Source organism: Hyperolius riggenbachi, chromosome 5 (assembly GCF_040937935.1).
Source record: "Hyperolius riggenbachi isolate aHypRig1 chromosome 5, aHypRig1.pri, whole genome shotgun sequence".
Classification (NCBI taxonomy): domain Eukaryota; kingdom Metazoa; phylum Chordata; class Amphibia; order Anura; family Hyperoliidae; genus Hyperolius; species Hyperolius riggenbachi.
The window spans coordinates 312,067,923-312,093,895 of NC_090650.1; the positions used below are offsets into that span (position 1 = coordinate 312,067,923).

At 43.1% G+C, this 25,973-nt stretch overlaps 1 protein-coding gene across 1 annotated transcript in view; it reads left to right on the top strand.

Annotated features, from left to right (window-relative positions):
• LAMA1 (laminin subunit alpha 1) overlaps positions 1-25,973 on the top strand; it is a 245,818-nt gene that overhangs the window by 151,866 nt on the left and 67,979 nt on the right. Inside the window, exons 27-37 of the mRNA XM_068237202.1 lie at positions 491-618; positions 8,857-8,977; positions 9,064-9,201; positions 12,598-12,719; positions 15,204-15,290; positions 17,039-17,232; positions 18,286-18,428; positions 21,210-21,308; positions 21,579-21,690; positions 22,839-23,001; positions 24,625-24,835. Coding sequence (XP_068093303.1) covers positions 491-618; positions 8,857-8,977; positions 9,064-9,201; positions 12,598-12,719; positions 15,204-15,290; positions 17,039-17,232; positions 18,286-18,428; positions 21,210-21,308; positions 21,579-21,690; positions 22,839-23,001; positions 24,625-24,835 — 1,518 coding nt within the window. The remainder of the gene's footprint in view (positions 1-490; positions 619-8,856; positions 8,978-9,063; positions 9,202-12,597; positions 12,720-15,203; positions 15,291-17,038; positions 17,233-18,285; positions 18,429-21,209; positions 21,309-21,578; positions 21,691-22,838; positions 23,002-24,624; positions 24,836-25,973) is intronic.

Sequence of the window (25,973 nt, forward strand, 5' to 3'; positions counted from 1 at the left end):
AGGCCAAATACTACGGGCCAGGTTGCTGGTAGTGTTTTGTCCGTGGCGGTTAGTCACAGGATACAGGCGGCTCGGTAGAGAACAGACAGGGAGAAGCACTGGTGGTGGAGAAAAGACACTACCGGTAAAGAAAGTGTCAGCAGACAAGTGAGATCTCCTTCACTCTGCACAGCTTTGGGTGACTGAGATCTGAGGACCCGGCAGGCAGTGTGCACAGATTTTCAACTGACTTCATGCTGAAGTCTATTGAAGATCTGTTCACAGTGTGTGAAAGGATTCAATCTCCCTGAGAAGATAATGATCGGGGCAGAGAGTCTATCTGTTGACCACATCGAGCAGTGTTTGGCCAGCTTAAGCAAGGAGGACAGCTGAAAACATTGGGGGGAGGGGCACTTAAAAAATAAGTGTTCTTGTGTATGTGCTTTTTTTTTAAATAATTTACTTTTGTTCATTTTAAACCATCTACTTTTTCCCTGTTTTGTTGCTGCAGAATGACTGGAAATACCATAATTCTGTGTCCGATGAGTCAGTTAAAAGGATGGATTTCATGTCTGTACTAAGCAAAGTTGATTACATACTTATAAAAGCCTCTTATGGTTATGGATTACAACAGAGCAGGTCAGTATGCCCAGAAGTGTTCTGACTGTAGAGGCAGAAACATGGTTCTGTCTTTTACATCATTTGTGCAGTTTGTCTTATCTGGTGCACACAACACTATGTGGTAAAATATAGCAACCAAACAAAATCCTTAGAACTAACAGAAAACATCTGGAAAGTCAAACAGAGCACAAGGTGTCTGATATACATAAACTTCATTGTAAAGTTAGCATTCAGCACAATGTTCTTAATAGGATGGTTGATGTGCACGTTCACTTCTAAAGCTATACAAAAAGCTTATTTAAAAGAATACGGAGGTGAAAATAAACTCATGAGATAAACATGTGTATGTACAGTGCCAACCTTACAAATGACTATGCTGTGTTCCTTTTTTTTATTTTTCTGCCTGAAAGAGTTAACATTCAGGCAGGCATGTGCAGGGGGAGGGGGCTCTGGGTGCCCAGACAACCCCTTTTTTAAAAATTGTCATTTAAAAGGCGCCTTTGGCCATGCAAATTAAGCTCCCTCCCTGATTGTGATAAGCTCCACCCACCCACAGGAAGCTTCACCCCTGCCTGGGGCACTGGAATGAAGAGGCTCCGGACATGCGTGTGGCCATTTCGTCCGCTGTTTGGGAGCAACTAAAATGGTGTTTCCCTAACAGCTACACCCACTGTGACTTCTCCTTCCCCCAGCACCCATAGTGACCTCTTCCTCCACCTGGCACCCACAGTGACCTCTCCCTCCACCTAGCACTCACAGTGACCTTTACCTTCCCCAGTGACACCCCTCATGTCCCCAGCAGCACACACAGGTACCTCCTATCCCAAAAGCAGCAACTACAGTGAACTCTCCCATCACCAGCACCCACAGTTACTTCTCCCAACACCCAGCATCCACAGTGACTTCTCCCTTCCTCACCAACCACAGTGACCTCTCCCTCCCTCCAGAACCCACAGTGAACTTCCCTTTCCCCAGCACCTACAATGACTTTTCCCTCCCCCAGCACCCACAGTGTCATCCCATTCCTCGAGTACACACACTGACCTCTACCTCCCTGGTACCCACAGTGACCTCTCCCCCCAAGCACTCATAGTGACCTCCCCTTCCTCCAGCACCCACACTGACTTCAACCTCCCTCAGCACCCACAGAGACCTCCCCCAGCACCCACAGTGACCTCCCCCCTAGCACCCACAGTGACATTCCCTTCATCCAGCACCCACACTAACCTCTACCTATCCCAGCACCCACAGTGACTTTTCCCTCCCTCAGCATCCACAGTGACCTACCGTTCCCCCAGCATCCATAATGACCTCTCCCTCCCCTAGCAGCAGCTCTACCATACATAGCAGCACCTACAGTGAACTTACACCCCCTGCACCCACAGCAATCCCACCAATATCAACCACTCACAATACACTCAGCCAGTAACCTCCACTATAGCAAGCACCCAGTACTTGCACCAAGCACCCACAATATATCCAATCTAGACACACACACACACACACACACACACACACACACATTGCGCCCAATACTCACATATAGCCTCTATATGGCACTTAGTACTTGCATCAAATATCAATATGACTGCATCCCTTCTCCCTAAAGCTGGCACCCAGTACTCACACCCAAATGGCACAGTACCTGCACTCATCCCGGACATCGTACCCAGTACTCACACCTGCACACAGCCTCCTTATGGCACCCACTATCTGCACCCACATAACCTGTACCCACACTTGAAGTACCTGCACTCAGAACCCACATGGCACACAATTCCCAGCCATAGCCAGCACCCAGTGCAGGTATGGCACCAAGTATTTGCACCCATATGATACCCAGTACCTCCACCCAGCACCCACATGTTCAGCTGACTCCACTTGACGCCCAGTATCCACATCATGCTCTCACATGACATCCGACACATGCACCCAGAACGCACAAGCCACTGAGTACCTGCAATCAACCCACACATGATACGTGATACCCCATAGCTAGAACTCACATGACACCCTGTGCCAGCACCCAGAACCCACAAGGCACCCAGCTTCTGCATTTAGCACACACATGACAACCAATACCCCAATAGACAGCACCTATCAACCCCATGGCACATGTACTCATGCCCAGTACCCACTCGTCACCCAGTATTTACACCTAGGCCCCACATGACACCCTATACCCCCATAATCGACACTCACACCCACATGGCACAGTACTCAGCACCAAATTCCCAAGCCGTTATGTGCACCTAGTAACGTTCCATGGCCGGCATCCAAATAGCACCCAGTACCCACCCATGGTCGAACTCGTATGATGCCTACTACTCTCCAATGGTATGCATTCAGACCCCACATGGCACTCCCTACTCACTCACGTCCTGCACACTGCACCTACATGCACCCAGTACTTACTCTTGGTCTGTACCCAGCACTCACATGGCTCCCTGTACCAATTAGCACTCACATGTCACCCACTATTGTTTATCACCATCTGCCACTCATACAGCACCCAACACTGCTTAGCACCCACTGCAAATAAACACCCAATAGAAACTGGACCTTAGTACCCACAGCATCTTGACAAAGACTATACTTTGGCACCTCAGCACCCACTGCAAGAAAGAGCAAACTGGACCTTTGCATCTTGCCACCCACTGCACCTTGGCACTTATTGCAATTTTGCAGCTACTAATGCTTAGCAACCACTGCATATTGGTAACCACTTCTTCCTTGCCTAAAATAAGCTTGAGTGCTGATCAAGAGAGACAGAGGTCCCAGTAATGATAGGTGAGTCCATGCCTATATCAGGTTCCACTGTGCTCAATTTAATAGTGAGCACTTATTACTGCCAATTTGAGGGTGGTGGAGCCAAAAGTCCTGGTTGGAAGGAGGCACAAAGTCTGAAGTTATTTTAGAAATAGGAGGATAGCTACAATCATTTCTCATTTTGTTGTTATATGGCAACATATAAAATATTCTTCTTGACTAAACACTCTGTATTTAGGTTTCCATGGTAAAAGCAGCTTAAAGGGGCACAATGATAAAAACTGTTGTATGCAGGGGCGGACATACGGCCGTGCAGGCCGTGCCGCCGCACGAGGGCCCCTGAAGTTCCGTTTTCTTCAGGGGCCCATGGCATTAAGTACTTTTTTTTTTTTTTTTTTTTTAATATTTTTTTTTTTTTTTATTATTTTATTCCCGGGGGCCCCCCGACTCCTATCCTCCCTCCCTCCCTCACCTCGGGGGCCCCCTCCCGATATGCGCGGCGGGAGAGCGAGCGAGCGGCAAATGCAGGAAGGGCTCTCCAGGCATCCGCTAGAGGCCCAGCCGCTTGGTCTCCAATATGTCTCCAGTTGGAGACATATTGGAGACTCAGCGGCTGGGCCTCTAGCGGATGCCTGGAGAGCCCTGAAGACTTCCTGCATTTGCCGCTCACTCTCCCGCCGCGCATATCGGGAGGGGGCCCCCCGAGGTGAGGAAGGAAGGGAGGGAGGGAGGATAGGAGTCGGGCCCCCCACCCGGATAGCTACCCACCCGGCTACCTACCCACCCGGCTACCTACCTACCCACCCGACTACCTAACCACCCACCAGGCTTCCTACCTACCTACCCACCCGGCTACCTACCCACCCACCAGGCTTCCTACCTAACCACCCACCCAACTACCTAACCACCCACCCGGCTACCTACCCACCCGGCTACCTACCCACCCACCAGGCTTCCTACCTAACCACCCACTCAACTACCTAACCACCCACCCGGCTACCTACCTACCTACCCGGCTACCTACCTAACCACCCACCCGGCTACCTACCTAACCACCCACCCGGCTACCTACCGGGCTAGTTACCAACCCACCCACCAGGCTACCTACCCACCCACCCGGCTACCCGGCTACCTACCTAACCACCCACCCGGCTACCTACCTAACCACCCACCTGGCTACCTACCTAACCACCCACCCGGCTACCTACCGGGCTAGTTACCAACCCACCCACCAGGTTACCTACCCACCCACCAGGCTACCTACCTACCCACCCACCAGGCTACCTACCCACCCACCAGGCTTCCTACCTACCCACCCGGCTACCTACCTACCCACCAGGCTACCTACCCACCCACCAGGCTACCTACCTACCCACCCACCAGGCTACCTACCCACCCACCAGGCTTCCTACCTACCCACCCGGCTACCTACCTACCCACCCGGCTACCTACCCACCCACCAGGCTTCCTACCTACCCACCCGGCTACCTACCTAACCACCCACCCGGCTACCTACCTACCCACCCACCCGGCTACCCACCCACCAGGCTTCCTACCTAACCACCCACCCGGCTACCTACCTAACCACCCACCCGGCTACCTACCGGGCTAGTTACCAGCCCACCCACCAGGCTACCTACCCACCCACCCGGCTACCCACGCACCCACCAGGCTACCTACCTACCCACCCACCGGGCTACCTACCTACCTACCGGGCTAGTTACCCACCCACCCACCAGGCTACCTACCCACCCGGCTACCTACCCACCCACCCACCAGGCTACCTACCCACCCACCCACCCACTCAACCAGGCTACCAACCCACCCACCCACTCACCCACCCACTAGGCTACCTATCCACCCAACCACCCATGGGAGCTGCGCGCCGGATGGAGGCTGGGACAGGAGGTCTGCTGCTGCAGGTGAGTAAATGTTTTTGTTTTATTTATATTAGCAGGTGTATGTTCTGGGCAGGTCTGCCACATGATTGCATGTATTTTCTTCGCAAATCTGCCGACATGATTGCATGTATTTTCTGGGCATATCTGCCGACATGATTGCACGTATTTTCTGGGCATATCTGCCGACTTGTTTGCACGTATTTTCTGGGCATATCTGCCGACTTGATTGCATGTATTTTCTGGGCATATCTGCCGACTTGTTTGCACGTATTTTCTGGGCATATCTGCCGACTTGTTTGCACGTATTTTCTGGGCATATCTGCCGACTTGATTGCACGTATTTTCTGGGCATATCTGCCGACTTGATTGCACGTATTTTCTGGGCATATCTGCCGACTTGATTGCACATATTTTCTGGGCATATCTGCCGACATGATTGCACGTATTTTCTGGGCATATCTGCCGACATGATTGCACGTATTTTCTGGGCATATATGTGTATTTTCTTGAGAAAACCTGCACAATTATGTGAATTTTCTGGGGAAAGGGTCACCAAAACTTGGGCCCACTGTCTTTGCGTTGCACTTTTCAAGGGAACCTGAGGTGAGAATAATATTGAGGCTGCCATATTTCTCTCCTTTTAAGCAATACCAGTGCGTACATTTGAATACGGCGCTGGTAGACTTGGGCGCAGGATCCAGCTGTTAAATGGCTGGTCCTGCTTCTGCACAAGTCCGGGGCGTTTTAATTACTATTCCCCCTCCAGGCCGACATGGATAGTGGGGGAATGAAATAATTCGGCTTCCAGCGATTGCTGGAGGCCGAATTATTGTGTTTTTTAAACAACTTCGGCTCCGTCTTCTGACGGAGCCGACCTTCCTCACTGAGCGCCGCTATAGACTGATTCCCATTACAGTCTATGGCGGCGCTGGCTGCGCCCAAAGCTAGCAGCGCTGAAAAGCACTGCTCCGATACCAGTTGCCTGGCTGCCGTGCTGGTCCTCTGCCTCTTATTCTTTCAACCATAGACCCTGAACAAGCATGCAGCAGGTCAGGGGTTTCTGACAATATTGTCAGAACTGAGAAGATTAGCTGCATGCTTGTTGCTGGTGTAATTCAGTTTATTACTGCAGCCAAATAGATCAGCAGGGCCGCCAGGCAACTAGTATTGTTTAAAAGGAAATAAACCCTCACCCCGGGTTCGCTTTAAGTTACAGTTAGCTCCGCCCTCATCCGGTCATTGCCACGCCCATTTTTTTGCCGCGGCGCTATGCGCCGCAGGTTCTGTCCACTAATTTTTGCCGCGGCGCGCTTCGCGCGCCGCAGGTTGTAGCCACGCCCATATTTTGCCGCGGCGCGCTAGGCGCGCCGCAGGTCATAGGGGGCCCACAATTACAATTTTGCACAGGGGCCCACTGCTGGCTGTGTCCGCCACTGGTTGTATGTAAATGACATATGCATACATAAATATAAGTTACACAGTACATTTGTTTTAGAGCCAAATGCACTGTAAATGACTTGATTTCTATGTTACTGTAACTTACAGTAAATGTTTTTAATCTGGTGGTCTTTACCTGTTAGTTGACAGGTTGTGGACTAGTGCATCTCCTCCTGGGGGACCCTAAAGGTTTCCTTTATTCTTTTAAAAGCACTCCATGGCAAGGATCTCTACAAAGATGTCGGACAGCCAGCCTTCTCACTCGCATACTATACTGGCAGTTGGACTAAGTGATGCTTTTCAGTAGATGCTTTTGATAATAAAGAAAACCCTTCAAGTCCTCCATGAGGAGATGGATAAGTCCAAAACCTGTCAGCAAGAGGTCAAAACCATTAGGTTTAAAACATTTATTGCAAGTCATTCATAATGCATTTTACCCAGGGAGAAATGTACATCTAATACATATAGTGCTCTTATAAGGCTTGCAGTGTTCATTAACAAGAAGATATACTGTATTACTCATCTGTAAATAACCTCCTGTGAGTTGTGAAGTTGTGAAAACATAAATATTGAAATAAGTAAACATCAACCGTCATCCCCAGCAGTCGTGTCTGTCTCCATAAGTGCCACCAAAAACATTCAGTACAGTAATTCTTGTAAGAACTCGCTGTGACAGCATGAGTCCCCTGAGCTGGAACACTCAGTCTCTTCAAGCAATGTATTCTGGGGTCTCAGCATAGCTTAGGTGGACTATAAACCTTTTTTCCAGCAAAGGTGAAGTTGTAATTGCTGAGAGCAGATGTCTATCTAATTCATTTTCACTGATTTGCATTTGGAGACTAAAGGCCCATACACACGTCGGATTTGCGCGAACGACGGGTCGTTTGAACGTTCCATCGTTCGCACGTTTCCGCATGAAATCCGGCGTGTGTACAGACTATCGTTCGGGAGATAAGACTGGTTACCAGCGATCCGCCCGGCGGATCGTTGGTAACCAGTCTTATCTCCCGAACGATAGTCTGTACACACGCCGGATTTCATGCGGAAACGTGCGAACGACGGAACGTTCAAACGACCCGTCGTTCGCGCAAATCCGACGTGTGTATGGGCCTTAATAAAGTCATGTTGCAGGGTTTAGGCCCACTTTAAGACCTTATCTAGCCTCCAAGATGAGTTCAGCTCTTGAAATCATATGTTATTTTGATACAATCAAAATGGTGAAGTGTTTTGGAATAAAGACCTGAGCACACACCAGCACTGCTTAGAAGTGTCTATTCTAATGCTGGGAATACACCATGCAATTTTCTGTTAGATTTATCTGCCAGATAGATAAAGTTCAACATGTTGGAAATTTATCTATCTTACCATCTAGCTGCTGAGCAAGTAGGCATTGTTCTACTCAGCAGGAGATAAACAGAAGACAATGCACCAGAGATAATGACCATTCTCTACAGAAAATAATCTAATTATGCATTCTAAGAGAAAATGTAATGCTGGGAATACACGGTACGTTTTGTACCGTGTAATCGTGCCGCTGATGACTCGATTGATAATTTCCGACGTGTTTGATCACCCGCCGGATCGATTCTCCGCTCGATACCGCGGGCAGGACAATGGTAAAAAACTAAAAGAAGATAAGAAGCTCCCGCGGGGACGAGCGGGAATCGATCCGGGCGCCCGCGAGGATGAGCGGGGACGCGCCGGAATCGAGGCTCGATTACACAGACAAAAACGTACCGTGTATGCCCAGCATTACAGAAAAATCTAACAGAAGAATCTAACAGAAAATTGTATGGTGTATTCTTAGCATAACATCCTTGAGTATATTTAGCAAAAAAATCTATTACGTATTTTTATATTTTCTATTAAAATGGAGCCATGATGTTGTTTTTGAAAGAGAAAAAAAATGGTCTATAAGGTTATTGTGTAAAGTGACTGGCAAGATTTCAGCTTTCATCCTCTAGCTTGCAGTGGGGGAAATAACACTTACAATATGACAAGTGGCTATTTACAAGAGTTGCACTTGTGTTCTGGCTTTTATAAATAAGATGCTCTCAAGTCCTCCTAATTTGTAATTTCACGTGTACATATTGTCTGTATGGTGTATCAGTTATGAGTGTCTTGTTAGCTTATATTTTTTAATCCACAGGATCTCAAATATCTCAATGGACATTGCAGTGGAAGCAGCAGAGATGCATGCTGGGCGCGAGGTGGCGCATCTGATAGAGATTTGTGAATGTCCTTCAGGTTATGCAGGCCTTTCATGTCAGGTGAGCTACAAGCCATTCTTTTTGACTCTGTGTATGTTTGGAAGAGATCTATTTCACATAGCAATGTTTGTCTTTTTTATTCTCAGGAATGTGCCCCTGGTTACTACAGAGAGAAAGTGACAGAAGTCAGTGTGAAAGGACCACAGCCTTATATTGGTCCATGTGTACCGTGTAAGTGCAGTAACCACAGCGAGACCTGTGACTCGGACACTGGAGAATGCCTGGTATGTTTCCTTTGCCACGTACACTGGGGTGAATTACTGTATGAGTAGTGAGATTAAGTTTTCCCAGTAATCTAGCTGAGAGAAAATGATGGCAGGCACCATGACTTTTTGGCTCATATGCAATTAATGCTTTCTCGCAACTTATCAAAAAAAAGTTGAAAAGTTATCTCCTGGGAGAAAACGCAGGAGAAAAAGTGAATTGAATGATGGCCATTGAGTGCCATTTTCACATTACCAATAAAATGCCTTTTAATCCACCAGCTAGCAAGAAAATACTCAGAACAATTTTGACAATGCGTTTTCACCCAGGTTTTGGTACTCTTTCAATTGCAAAGTGCAAAAGTTATTTTAAACAGAACATAGAAAATTATCTCAGAGGAGAAAACTTAGGAGAAAAGTGAATTGGATCGGACCAATTGGCCCATATGCAATTCATTATTTCTCCTTTTCTACCAAGAGATAATTTATCATCTTCTATTTAGAATAACTTTTCAGCTTTTTGCAATTGAAAAAGTAGGTGGAAAAGTACCATCAAAACAATTTTAAGTATTTTCTTGCTTGCTGGTAATTTAAAAGGCATTTCATTGACAAGTTTGATAATATCACTTAGGAGAAAACTCAGGAGAAAAAGTTAATTGCATATGAGTTACTATGTCCTAGAAGTTAAGAAGGGACTTATTGTGGTTGAACAGATGGCAGAACTTTGTAATGGATATGAGGAACAAAGAAGAGTTTTGAGTACAGTATAATTTCACAGTAGAAAACGTGTAAGATACATAAAATGACTGAATTATCTACAGACAGAGAAATGTTAGGTTGTGGAATGGAGTGAGAAGGCGGAAAGGAGCCGAGTCTTATTCATGTGAAAGTTTGGGTAACTTCTACACATCCAGGAAGATATGGCTGATGGGCAGTTTAAAATCATGGCTAAGACGGGAAAAGACAAATCTGGAGTATAGATATAGAGCTGAATATCATCAGCATACAAGGGCCGCATGGTAGTGTATTGACCAGCACTCTAGCATTGCAGAGTTTGAGTTCCCTGACTCCTTTTTTCAGTCTAAATAATATTTGTTTGGGGTTTGTTTTCCCATGTTTGCATGGGTTTACTTTGGGTGCTTTGGTTCCAGCCACATTCCAAAAACATACAGGTAGGGCGTCACCCTAAGAAAGTGACTGTGGCAGCTTATGACTGGAGTATTAACACACACAGTATATACTCACACATGACCATTGTAGGTTACAGAGCATACTTCAGTTGCCCATGTACTGACTCTTGCAGGAAGACAGCACTTTTCAAACATCAGCTCACCTCATTCATTTACAACTGGAACTGGAAACTTAAAGAGGGAATAGGTTTACCAAGAGACACAGCCCTAAATGGGGAAAAGGGAAATGATCTAGGAGTAGAAGCAGGAAACAGAACTACTATATAACCTGGCTGTACAAAGGTCATTGCCTACTTTAGTGAGTACAATATATTGATTGCAACACAAACCCCTCTTCTTCTCTTGATGTTATGAACTTGATGATCTGATGACCTTGCCACTAAATTGCACTGTGTTTGTTCACATTACTGGCTAAACGTTATTCTAAAGCTGCTTTATTGTGAAATAGTGCATCGATGCTAAACAATGACTCATGTGCTTTTATTGCTACAGTTAAAGAGGATCCGAAATAAACTTTTACTCATTGCATAATTGTGTTCCTTTCATATAGGGCATTCCTCAAGCCAAATACTTTTTTTGTTTTGTTTTATTACTCGAATTCCCTATTAACTAAAGAAGCCTCACCCACAGCTTCTTTTGTGCCTTGGCACTGTAGCAAGGGCTTATGGGAGCTTAGTCTGGGCAGGAGGAGGAGGAGGTTACTAGCCATTAATTTCAGAGGCAGAGGGGAGGAGGGAGGAGGAGAGGGGACTGAATTTACACACAGGCAAGCTGATAGCATCTCCAGCCATCAGCCTGTAACAGTGTGACAAACAGAACATGGCTGCCTTCATTGTATCACAGGAATAAACAATCATACATTTTTTAAGCTGTTTGCAGCTAGATATGTTGTGTAAACTATCTAAACTTTATATAAGATATATAGACAAGTTACTTGTTATAGTTAGTTTCCGCTTTAAGTTGTTCGGAACCGCTTTAAGTTGTTCAAGTTGAGCTTGAAAATTTGGAAAAATAACTGAAAGGATGTTAATAAAGGTGGATTCTTCTCAAGACTCAAATTCGACATACTAAAAAATAATTTGTTTGACCCCTCCTTTGAACTGATAAGACTCATCAAATCTATGAGTACATTGCTCTATCAGCTTACAGTACGCACAATGAATATATAGATTAAGTGAAACATGACACAGAACTTCATGTAGATTAAAAGCGACAAAGCATCTGGATATAAAGCTGATAAGAAAGTTTTTCAGAACCCATACGCTTACCATATACTAAATCTGCTTATCCACAGACCAATACACAGACAATATAACCAACAGAAAAGACACACGCATGCACTATTTCTATAACAAACATAAAACACAGAAATATTAATGCAGCATGCAACATATACTGTATATAAGCAAGTAGTTTATTGGTTGACGACAGAGTCCCATGCTATTCATTCCACCCTCCCACCAAAACAGCAATTTCAACACCCCAGATGGGACGCAAACCTACTAAACACCATAGATAGGACTAGAACCTACAAATCACTAATTCCAATATGGGACTTAAACCTGAAAACAGGACTTGAACCAGAAAACAGGACTTGAACCAGAAAACAGGACTTGAATCACAAATGGTGGATTTGAACCACAAATTGTGAGACTTGAACCACAAATGGAGAGACTTAAACTCACTAATAAATAATATTTTAGGACTCACAGGCCAATACCATGTCACTGACAAGCCAGAGTCCAGAGTGAGACCCTACAGCAGAAATAAGTATCAGAGCTCTAGCCATTTCTTTAAGTTCTATCTCCATGGAACCAGCCAGCTTCCCTATGATATTAAACACTGTATATGGCAGAAAGTTTCTGAGAATAGCTTTGATATTTTAGTTTTTAAAGGGAGACAGTCTTTCAAATTCACACTCACCTGACCCTGGGTTGCACAACAAAGCACTGAGGCATTAAACAGACCTGGATACTTATTGATTGTTTCAAGGACAGGGTATGGGGCCTTATCCACAAAATCTGACCACCATTCATTTCTATTCTTTGGGCCTTGGGGGGCAAATTTGGATAGCTAAAGTCTAACACTACTGTTTGTGGAGAGAAGTTACTTTTTTCAGGGTTCCTGTTAAAAATGATAAAAATGCATGTGAGGCCATGGAAAACATGTCAGTTACCTGTGATTACAGTTTTGATTATCTGTTTTTCTTTCTTTTTTTATATACCAGGGTTGCAGAGATAATACTGCTGGACACAACTGCCATGTTTGTGCTTCAGGGCACTATGGCAAGGTGACAGGATCAATTTCTGACTGCTCACTGTGTGCCTGCCCAAGAGGCAACGCCAACAGGTAAGTCCATCACAGTAACATGAGCTGAACATCTGTGTACCAGCATGCTAGTCAGACACATGTAGAGGGCACATCCAGAAATGTCTATCCAAAGCCTTATAGAACTCTTTGCTAATACTTCATTAAACCACAATGTTTCTTGAAGCCCCTTTCCAGGCTCTTCAAATGCACTTCCCTGCTTATCACCTGGCTGTAGGGTAAAAAGATAACCAGGCACATTTTAAAGAGTCACTGTCAGGCTGCAGAAGCTAATTTAAACCTCTATTCTCCTGTGTTAAACAGTTTAGAAGGAAGCCCAAAAGCCATTAGTGAAGATAAAAATCTCAGTTACCTTTGATGTGTGCTTATCAGCAAGGCTGTTAAAACCCAAGAGGACGCAAGCCGCATACTATACTGCAAAGCATTCTGGGGCCCTCCCCTCGGCTGCTAATGAGACGTTACAGCAGCTTGTAATCAGTCCAGCGCTTAGCACTGATAAATCTCCGGGCAGAGTACACTGCAGGAGTCAGCTATTGTTCCTAGCCACATGGCTCATTAATATTCACTGCACACTGTGTTGTTCAAGTACGAGCTTATCTGTGATCAGGAAGCAGGCAGGACATGACGACACATTTGACAGAAAAACATGGAGCCTGCCATGAGCTGTCAGGAGCATCTATCTCTGCATATACTATATACAAATTCTGTGAAATCCAAACGTGGACAGTGAAATGCATATGTAATGTAAGTACAGCCAATCTTTAGCTACTGATATATGTGTTTATTTTCTCTGAGACCTTATACCTAACAGCTCCTCTTTAAGGAAACAATGATTACCGTAATATTTTTGACGAGACGTGCAGTCACATGACCTGCTACAATCCTCCCTGTTTCCATACTCCCTCACATAGTCCCTGTTGGAATCACACCCCTATTTTCTGTTTATGCCAGCCTCTCTGTTTATCCCAGTGTGAGAGTGAGAACTCATACACACCTGTTTGCAGTTTATAAGCATGCTTTCAGAGACCCTATGAAAAGCCCCACCCTCTTCAAACATATCTATTCTATGTTTGTATTTCTGTTCACCCCACCTAGATTTATATACTCGGTGGGATAATGCAGCAATGTGATATAGCTTGCGTATATCAAACACAATGGCATATACAAGTAAGTCCTGGAAAGCCAGAAGTCGCTCTGTAATCACTAGCAAGTGTTCAGTCAAGCCTTCTCTGCTTCTCACTACCACCACTCATCTAAATGTTGGTGTCCACTATGGCTCTGCTGAGTGCTGCCATGTATCCCTTTTTCCACATGTGCATGTTGACATGTACACTTTTTGTTATGCGTGGACCTAGGGTGGAGGCCACAGGCAAAATGTTATTAGGTATATATGTTTTTTTTTTTTACATACAAACTTTCTGCTTAGCTGCTAAAAAACAAGTAAGCAAGATGAGTCCAAGTATACTTTGGTACAGTAAAGAGGAACAGCAATAAGAACTAGTTGGGGATTCCAACTCCTCCCCATTTTATAAATAATGTTTTGATTATTTCTGTCACTAGGTGAGAATTCTTAAATTCCACTCTGGGCTGGAGGTTCACATAGGGAGACACAGATTAGCAATACATTGCAATGGTAGCTAAAAATAAAACAAAAACATCTTGGAATTGGGCTTTAAAGTGGGCTGAAACTCCATATTAACTGAAACAATCCTGTTGGCACTGCACAGTTCAGCAAATACACATAGACCACATAGAAAACAAATAAAATTAGGGAACATATCGGTACCTATATTAGAAACAAAAACGGAATTACATATATATTTGGGGCACTAACTGTTTAAGGCATTTTTGTTATTTTTGGATGTTACAACCCCCTTTAAAGAGGAACGCCAGTGAAAATAATGTAGTAAAAAAAAGTGCTTCATTTTTACAATAATTATGTATAAATGATTAAGTCAGTGTTTGCCCATTGTAAAATATTTTAAATCCCTGATTTACATTCAGACATTTATCACACGGTGACATTTTTACTGCTGACAGGTGATGTAGCTGCTGCTTGCTGTTTTGGCAGTTGGAGAGAGCTGTAAACAGCTATTTCCCATAATGCAAACAGGGTTCACAGACAGGAAACTGCCAAGAGTACATACTCAGAATTTCTTTGTGGGAGGGGTTTCACCACAATATCAGCCATACAGCGCCCCCTGATGGTCTGTTTGTGAAAAGGAATAGATTTCTCATGTAAAAGGGGGTATCAGCTACTGATTGGGATAAAGTTCAATTCTTGGTCGGAGTTTCTCTTTAAGCATTTTTTCCTTTCCTAATAGAGCTTTAAACAAAATCCTCTATTTCTGAAAGTTCTATAAAGCATCCTATTTCATTTCTGTTAGGGCTTCTGTAAACTGCATCTAAAAATTGTCTTGAAATAAATTTAGACATTTTCAGACTTTTGCAGTTACACCAAAATTATTAATCCATTTCTCACATATATTACTTTTTATCTCTTAGCTTTAGCCCAACATGTGTGCTGGAAGGAATCAATGATTTCCGCTGTGATGCCTGTCTGCCTGGATACGAGGGCCAGTACTGTGAGCGGTAAGTTAAAGATGATCCAAGTATGTGTCTACTAAGAACAGAAGAAAGTATTCAACTTAATTAATAACAAAGTAAGCCATGCATCTGCATATTTTGCATATGTTCAATATCTTAGTGAGATTCTTAGTGCTCTCAGATTCTACAGACAAGTGTTAGTAGGTAGCACCTAACATACGTTCCTGGTGATAATAATAACAAACCTGTCATAAATACTGCACACTAGATAACATAGATGGTGTGCATTTTACAGCAACACGCAGCACATTCCTCTCCATTGCAATGCTGTTGCCATGTAATGACACTGATTAGGATGAGTGTGCAGCAGTATGTTCTTGAGACACATTACCACACAATGTTTGTGAGATCTGCACAGCAATGTGTAAGTATCTAAGCCCCTTTTAAGGAAATGGGACAACGTGACTAGGGTGGATGAGAGGAGATGATTATTAGCAGGGTGCATGTTGTATTTCGAATAGTGTCTAGAAATTGGTGTAATGATGAATTCAGAAGCAAGGCTGTGGAGAACTTTGGACCATATCCTTTGTTGGTTGTGCAACAAAAGAAAAGTATATTTCTGCTGGTTTCCATTTTTACTGTTTTTTTTTTTTTTTTCGTGATACCAAAAGTGACATCACTTCTGTCCTTTTCTTTTTTTTTTTTCTTTTTAACTCAGCTCGTTGTTAATTCACTGCTTATTTGACAGGTTACAGTCCCTCCCACAGCAAAAATCACCTAGATAACATTACTGTATAAACTCTTGGGGCAATTACCTTCTGGTCATAGTGTCCTTATCTTATCTGAAATGGAAAGGTTTTTTGGGGGATGCTACAACCCACCTATCACGGTAGTGATATTGTACAGGAGCAGGGCCACCCGCAGTTAATGGTATGCGCATTGCTAAGGAAGCAATGGTTGTAACTAAGGAAGGCACGCTTCTTACATGGCAGCGAGCACTGCTATGTAAGGCGTGCACTACTGCACATGAATCAAGCCCATGGAGAGGTGATAAGATGTACAGTTTAGAACAACAGTCTTTAAATCAAGAAAACAGGATCCAAGAGATAGATTTAGGTATGTGCAGTGCAGTGGGTTGGATACGAGCTGGCCCAACAACTGAGCCCTGTGATACTCCAGCACATAGAGAGTAGGAAGAGATTGTGCTAAAGTGGGCAATGGTAAAAAATCCATCCTTTGAAGTAGGAGGAAGTCCAAGAGGCAATAGATGAACGTTATCTTGTCATCAGTTGGATGGGTCAGTTGTCCTATATCTCTGGATAATAAAATATTGTCAACACTTAGGCAAGCTCAGTGTTACCATTTATTAGCCTGTAATGAACTATCATGCACTGACAGCAGTCAGATCGTGCCAATAAAATACAGTACACTGTCTTCTAATGTTTATGGCTTTTTGTTTTTTTGCCTATAATTTAAGCTGAACTGCAGACAATCCAAAAAAATATCGGTTAAGCCAGTTATGTATGGTTTAAAAATTAAATGTATACATTACATTTACGTTTATAATACTCCACATATATAAGAAAGTGTTAGACAAAGGAAAGGGAAGCATTATCAGCCAGTCAGGCTCCACTTCCTGGATAGTTGTCCTTCTAGCAGTAGGATCTTGATTACAGGAGGTACAAGCAATATACTCCTCATCAGAGCATTGCTGCTCCTACATATTCATCAATGGAACCTCATAACACTGCACTATAATAAAACTAACATGACGTCCTCTGTTCATCCTTCAGGTGTTCACTTGGCTATTTTGGCAATCCAAATGAGCCTTCTGGCAGCTGTGAGTTATGTGACTGTAATCCAAGTGGCTCGCTGCACAATCACTGTGACAGAGTTACCGGCCAGTGCGTCTGTAAGCCTGGAGTGACTGGACGCCTTTGTGATACATGTGAAGTCAGGCATATACTTCTGGAGCAACAGTGCATATGTAAGGTTCTTGTGTTTTCATGTTTGTCTTTTCCGTTTATATGAAGTATGAAAGATTCATTATTACAGAGTCACGTCACACCCGTGCTATCTTCTCTAGTGCAGTTTCCATGCAAAGAGATGTAACATTTTTATTTTTCTCTCGGCTCATGATGAGAAAAAACAACAAACCTAACAATTAACACAAATAAAAAATAGGGATGACGGAGTGGCGTGTACGTATTCCAGAGTTCTCCTGTCCACCATTGGTGGGAAAGGGTCCTGAGTTTGCAGTGGGGCTCAGATAATAAATGCATGCAGATAGATTCCGGGCCAGGAGTAAATGCTGAGACTGTAATGATGTAAGAGGAGAGGGCGAGGCACTACTGTGTCACCCATATTAATGATGGATTTTAATTCACATTACACCTTAGCAAATGTAATGAACTCCATGCTGAAATTGATGGATTTATGACAGTCTTTTTCTGGACACAATTCAAAATTGCTATAAATTAACTTTCAGCAGTTCAGTAAGTAGCTATGTGCAATTAATGCAGATTTGTCTGCTTGAGCTTGGATATACGCACTGCATCTGATTTACTTTATTGGACTTCTCCATATAGAGTACTCCTCTTTATGATAAATACAAGATTCAGTACTTATTGACAGTTCCTAATGCACAATGCACAGATTTTACATACTGATGACAATCATTCCATTGTGATAAAAACAAAGGCATCTGTTTGCGCCTATTTATTTAGGGCTGAGCTATGTGCACACGTATATACATTGTCACAAAGTACAGAAATTGCTGGTCAAAAAAATGCAGTGTGAATAAATTATTTTTTGTTTAGTCATAATTTTTATGTACACCTTACATTCTGGACATTGCACTCTCTCTCTCTCTTAGCATGTACATTCTTGTGGGTATTTTGCTCAGGTAATAATATGATGGCGTCATATGCCATGTAGTTAATGCAGTTTGTTTTGGTAATGGCTGTAACCACTGGAGTGCAAAATTGGTACTGCTTGTACATCACTTATGAAAGATTGTACATTTTGTTCTGCTTTTTAGCATGTGATGATGACTGCACTGGACCGTTACTAGACGAGCTGGATGATCTGCATAGAATGATTTTCTCTATAAATTTCACTGGCATTGTCACAGTACCTCATGGATTCATGTCACGCTTGGAAAGTATGACACTGCCTGTAAAGGTACACAGTATTCTTTAATTTATTATAGCTTTCTTATTCAAATGCAGACAGTAAACATACTGTAGGTTTTATTTATTTAAAAACACTTGAATTCTTGAACACCTGGTCTCCTTCCATTAGCAGATACTGCCTTTCTGCATTCTGTGGGAGCCTACTGAGTGGCACCACACCTTCCTCCATTTGCCATACCCTCATACATCCTAGTAGGAAGGAGGTGCTTGGGCAAATGGTGAAGAAAAGAGATAGCAGCTGGTGGCACACCCTTACCCTGTAACTAGTAGAGGGAGGGTGCAGAATTTGCTACAACCTTGAGGTGGAATAGTATTTTATGCTAGGGAGGGGGTTTTGATACACTAAATTGGTAGAACATAGAGGGAAAAGCAGCTGGTCCATGCACCTAGATAATAAACAATTGAAACAAACTAAATAGACTTAGCATCTGATAGGGTGGCAACGATGGCTGCCTAAAGTCATAGGGCCTGATTCACAAAGCGGTGATAACTCAGTTATCACGCCTAAAATACTTTAGGCATGATAACCTTTGCACTGCTGAGTTAGCACCGCTTTGAGCTCTTTATCGCGCGCAAAGTCCCGCGCGCAAAGTTTTGCGCGCGCAACCACGCAACTCCGCGCGCAGCGCCCATAGGATTTAATGGGCGCATCGCGCGAACTGCACCGCGCGATTGCGCGCGGGAATTTCGCGCGAGTTTCATTTTATCATGCCTAAACTGAGTTTAGGCGAGATAAAGGGCTTTTCACAGGCGGGCAAACACTTTGCACCGCTTTGTGAATCAGGCCCATAAAGAGTACCTGAAGTGAGAGGGATACGGAGGATTACATTTATTTAATCTTAAACAATACTAGTTGCCTGGCTGTCCAGCTGATCCTCTGCCTCCAATACTTTTAGCCATAGACCCTAAACAAACCTGAAGATCAGATGATTCTGACTGAAATCTGACAAGATTTGCTGCGTGCTTGTTTCAGCTGTGCGATTCAGGCACTACTGATATCTGAAAGAACAGCAGGACTGCCAGGCAACTGGTATTGTTTCAAAGGAAATAAACATGGCAGCCTCCACATACCTCTCACTTTAGGTGTCCTTTAAATGTAAATTGATCAAATTATAGTGTAAAAAAACCACATTTTGGCATTGATTCCATAAGAAGTCATTACATTCCAGTTTACCAAATTCAGGACACATTTTATTTGGATATATTTGAATGACCCTTTCTGCCAACTCCCAGGCCAGAAGGAGGTTTGTGGATCCATAGAAGGGTTATAAACGACTTTAGCAGAAGCCCAGTAGCAGCAATTAGTTTTGATACATGCAAAAATAGCCCTCAGTATTTGAGAAATAAGATTCTGCTTACAAGGAGTGCAGTAATAATAATAATCACCATGATATGGCAATTTAATAAAATATATGACTCTTTAAATACCTGCATATTTCCGAGTGATGCAACCACAGTTATTTTCTTTTCTGGTCACTCTTTGTTTTCTCTAAATCACAGAAATGTTGATATCCTGCTCAATCACTTCCTGGAGAATGTAATTAAGATTTGCAGAAGAGCCACAGATGATAATGTCCAGGTGGAGCAAACTAGAGGAGATTTAATTTGTAATATTTATGATGGCAGAGCCAGTGCTTAAATTGGATTAGCAAAGAGGAAGCAGTTAGAACTCAATATGCTACATTTTAATCAGGTCTTATTTCAGAGTGTCTATGTGCGAGATCTGCCTGCGGCCTCGAGGAAATATCATTTTAATATGCACTTTGATTTGTTGTTGGATAAAATGCCGTTTTGAAGGATCAACGTGAGAATAGTTTAGCTCGAGCATTGTAGTAAATAGTATACAAATAAAACATGCTCAAGAGATTGTGAGTAGTGGTTATGGTAGGATTTCATTTCTGTGTTCAATTCGCGTAATCCTTCAGGGCACAGACACATAATCTACATGAAGAGTTACAGTGGAGCAGCCAACCACCCTGGGGGTTCAGCTGAAGTTTCCCAGGTTTTACTGAACATATTAATGTGCTGCTTTGCAGACTTAAGAGCACTCTTTACAGCTATGAAACATGGCCATAAATTCTATTTGTTTCATTGCAATCGATTCTAGATATATAATTTTATAAATGTATTGTTAACATACAAAGGCACACATCCAGATAATTGAACTCGTATAAAGCCTATCTGGAATAATTCTGATTTTTACTATTTGTGTCCCAAGTTCCCAACTGTGCCAATAGGTGTAACTAATTCATCTAAACCAAAATCAACCCAAAAACCTCTCTTGGCTTCATGTACATCACAGTTCAGTCTTTATTCGGCTAAGCCAAGGGTTTTTTTGCAGTGTCATCTAAAGGCGGCCAGAAATCTGATGTATTTTTGTCATTTCGTCCCAAAAATGTCCTCACATAACTGGGTTGGGTGGTTTTCCAAGTGTATACAGGTATTACATGACAGTGGGTGAAACCACAAATCATGGGGCCATCCAGCTAAACTGATAGGTGTGACATCCTCCCCACCAGTACACAACTTTAAAATAAATGTGGTCACCAACCTCTTTACCGTAACAAGTACCACAGATATTCTCTACTCCTGATGTGCTGCCCCCTTCCTCTTTCCCCCTTCCACATAAAAAGTGTTGCCAACATTGGAGTATGATTAGCTGAGCCAATGTTTAAAGCGGCCATTTACACTTCTGACAGCTTTAATGCATTTGAAATACAAATGAATAGGCCTGTGCTTTCCAGTAATCATGCTTTGAAATGTGTTCCAGGAATCTTTGTTTGCAGATGCTGGCAAGATGCAAAACCTGTACCAAACCATGGAACAGCTGAATGCAAGTTCTGCAGACACAAACCAGCTGGAAAGCAGGGTGAGTAGCATACAGTCTTCCTCAGGGAGAGGGCTTCCGCATATCTAAACAGCCTAGGCTAAGCGTCACTGGGAGGGCGGGGTTACATACCAATACCGATATACCATGCATACCACACCAATATACAGCAATATATTGATATAGGAAGTGCTTCTGATGCTGAAACCACGACTATAAATGTAAAAGTGGGTTTCGTAAATAATGTACTGCATTGTCAAATAGCTTGTGTAAATATTTTGGTTTTTTGAGCTGTTTTGTTTCTTTATTAAGCTGGCACAGGTAAAAAAGCAAGGATTCCATGTGCAGAATTCCACCATCAACACCCTGAACAAAAGCCAAGAACTAATGGATTTTATTGACAAAATGCAAACTACCGTCAAAGGTAAATTACCTTCCTTATCTCACGAGGACTACATAGAGAACATGTTATTATTTCTTAACAGTAAAACATTCTTAACATACATGCCAATCAGTAAGAACAGCCGTGTACATTTTCCATACGATGCAAACACATAGAAATTATTCTTTCATCTCAATTTTATTTGTCTTATGTGTGTTTATTGATGTGCTTTTGCAGATCTAGGATGTACAATTTTAAACCTCCTCACCCCCTACACAAATAAACCCCCTTTCTCACTCATATATGGGCAGTGGCGTAGCTAGATATTATGGAGCCCAACAGCGTAACATTAATGGCACCATCAGATATAAGCATTCTTGAGCAATGCCACCTGCTCCTTATTTATCGATATGTGGCCAATTTTCATCTACACTGTATATAGTCCACTAGTGACTTTAGCCCGTTTAAAAACGGGCTAGGTCTGTCAGTAATCCACCGTGCCCAAGCATGCCGCCAGCCCCGCATGCACGCCGCCCGCGCACGTCTGCTGTGCGCCTCGCCAGCGCGCACGCATACACGACGCTCCGTTTGGCCCCGTCCGGCTCTTGGCAGTGTCTCTGCGTCTTGTTCCTGCACATGCGCAGTGCTAAAAAGCACTGACACGCGGACAGACGCAGGGACACTTGCCTATTATTTGGTAGGATGGGCACTGAGACACAGTCAAAGGGTGGAGAAACACAAGAAAGTTGATAGTGAATACATCAAGTACCCCATGGGCCCCCTTTTGCTTCAAGGCCCCAAAGCAGCTGCTATGGCTTTTTCTACGCCCCTGTCTATGGGAGTCCTCAGACATGGGGGTTGGATGACTCACCATCAAAGCAGACTAGTTTAGAAGGACAGTAAAAAAAAAAAGACCAGTTCTGGCAAAGGGAAGCAGTTGAATCAAGTCAGTCATGACATGTATATTTCTCTTGCAGCCCATATATCTGTAAATCCTGATTGTTTTGTCACTCATTTTTCACTGGAGGTAATTTTTGATCAGGTGTTTTTTTTCGATTTGCAGGTTTTCTTTTCTGCTGTGTAAATGATGCTCTCAAAATGCGGGCTTTCAGACTATTATTATTTTTGTAGTGTATAGTGTTGCCTGTGATATTATGCCTATGTACTGGATGCATGTTTGCTTTTCACAGTGCTGATAGAAGTGGCAGAAAGTCTTAACGAGACACTTGACAGTGATGAGCAGATGCCTAACAACACCCTGCTGTACTCCGAGCAAGATGTCCAATCCAAGCTGGAAGAGATGAGCGCAAGAGACTTCAGCATCCAGGGCCAGAAGGCTGCAGACAGTTTCAAGTATGAATTATTATACTGGCTCTTCATTACTGTATTAATGGAACACATGCTATATGGTTTACATGCCAGGGGCACACGTGCAGGGAAGGAAATCCAGCAAAGCACAGAACAGGTCAGCTGAGCTAAAGCCAAGAAGCAGAGTTCACAGATAGTAACTCAAGCAAAACTGGTAAAGTAATGTGTTACGTAATAGGGCCCTAACCCTGGCAAAGGAGATGTTAAAATTGTTTCAGTTCAAACACCCACCCACCTTTTAGCTATATTACGTAATATCAGCTTAACAATTGGTCAAGCTTATTTAATTTTTAAAAAAAGGGTGACAAAAAAAAGCTATGGGCAGCCCTACTGCAGCAAACATTAAAGTAAAAACGTTTTCATATTGTATGCTTTTTATATTGTATGCATGCTTACAGACAGCTTGCAAGACTGCAACTTGCAAGACTTAAAAGGAAACAACTTGCAAGACTTTAAAGCGGATCCGAGATGAAAAACTAACTATAACAAGTAACTTGTCTATATATCTTATCTAAAGTTTAGATCATTTACACAGCAAATCTAGCTGCAAACAGCTTTAATAGAATGATTATTGCTTCCTGTGATACAATGACAGCAGCCATGTTGTTTGTAAACATTACACAGAGGCAGGCTTATCTGTATCTTGAGTACTCAGCCTGTGAAAAAAAACGAATCCCCTCTCCTCCCCTCTGCCTCTGAAATCAATGGCTAGTAACACCTCCTCCTCCTGCCCAGACTGAGTTCCCATGAGCCCTTGCTACTGCCAAGGCTCTCTGAAAACCTGTAGGCATGGTTTATTTAGTTTATAGGGAATTAGAGTATTAAAACAAAAACAAAAAAAGTATTTGGCTTGAGGAATGCCCTATAAACTATAGGAAAGGAACACATTTATGCAATGATTAAAAGTTCACCTCGGTTCCACTTTAAGGAGACACTTAAAAGAATTGTACCTCTTTTGGTACAAAGATCTTGGGCAAATTAAACGCCAGGGAGTTTACAGTGAGACTACAGACAAAAGGTGCCCATACACACATCAATGTTCCCATTCGTTACCCTGCAGATGGGAATCGAGTTGAGATTTTGACCAAAAATCAATCAAATGTAGTGATCAGACAGGACAGAAAATCTAGGTTGATCGGGGTGGTGCAGGAGTGGCAGTAGATTGACATCCCATAAAATGCAGAATTTAGTAGCTGATCAGGATACATATTCCCACTTCTTCCTCTCCTCACTAGTAATTTATGTCCCTTCTGCATACAGTGAACTGATATACTGTAAAAGCACTTGCCTATGACTAGTCAATAGGTCAGGTAACAGGGTGAGTCCCTACACAGGGAGAGACAAACCATGCACAGAATTGTACCAAGTTCATCTGTACACTGCTGATATCTCAAGCAAGATGGCAGCTCCATTATAGGGAAAAATGTTGCTGCAATCACATAAAGTAAAAATGTAACAGAACAAGACACATGTTGGTAAGAATGTACATAATGCAGATGGTGTCGCATTTTTGGTATTGTGGTTCAAGGCTAACTTGCGTTCTGTTATTGAACATCATGCATGCACTTTGTGTAGTTTCATATATTATGCCTTCTCTACATGTTACAGAGCTTCAGGAGTCTTACTGTCCAGAGTTCAGAAGGAATATGAGAAGCCACATCAAGACTTATTGAAGCTGAAGAAGAACGTTGAAAAGTCTCTAGCGGAACACACCAGCAAACTGCATGCAGCTGTAGACCTCATACATGACTCTGCTTCAAACACCAATGCTACCACCAACCTGCTGCCTGTCATTCAAAACAATATAGTTGATTTTAACGTGAGTTTTCTCCCGAGGTGAAATGCTTCTTATATCAATGACTTGTGAGGGCTCCAATAGTTTAGGAAAGGCGTCAGTGGCTTATTATTGCCATGTAATGTTTCATCTGGTGCATTCTGAAAGATGAATCTGGTTGCTCAAATGCAGCACAAGGAGATCTATTGTATACATGACTTTACTGCTTTCATCTTTCAGGAATGTGTACATATCTCAAAAGAAGTGGCCAAAACCTGATCTGAGGAAAAATGTAGAAAGTCCAACATCCCATGTAGGACCTATTTATAAAAAGTCTATTAGGCACTTTAGCTGCATGGGATCTGTTTTTACAGACATGAGCAGCCTGTTTGCCAGAAGAAGAATGTTATTTCTGCTGACATGGGGATGTAGTTTCAGTCATAGCAGAAGCCAAGGTATTTTAAGACTGCCAGGACCCCTTTATCAAGGCAGTGATGGGACTCACAACCCTGCCTTGATAAAGGACTACTGGTGGCCTTGACACATTAGCTTCTTACAGTATTATAGATTATACTAGATCATCACCTGCATGTGGTGTTCTGAATTTAGTGTACTTTCAGGCTGGTTTCACACTGGAAACCAGCGTTATAAGTGCGGTGCGATTGAATGAGTGCATCACACCATAAAGTTAAAAATAGCCTTTGGAGATTTCCACGGCAATGCACAGCAATCTCTAATCTGCCTTCAAGACAAACTAAAAGTGAGGCTCTCTAGCACTCATTTCCTGTGGCGGACACACAAAGTGCAATGAAGCGTTTTGACAAAATACACATATGCGCGACGTGAACACGAAACAGTTTAAAATACCTGCAGCGCCATAGACTTACATGACTTCAGGTCAACACACGCCAACGGGTTGTCACCGATAATGCGCTGTTGTCATTGCATCAAAGTGGTGAAACATAGGTGTTCACACACAGGTGAACCACAGGGAGTCGGGAGTTGGATTGTTAAGAACTCACTACACAATAAGTGTTTGTATTTACGTCTTTTGAGGAATATTGTTGAAGCTGTGTGGGATAAAAGGAAGATCTATAGTCGGCGCTTGAGCAATCTTTGGTGGTCTGCTATTGGTCAGCCAGCATATCTGGTGAGCGATTAGCTTATTTGTTTGTAGAAGATC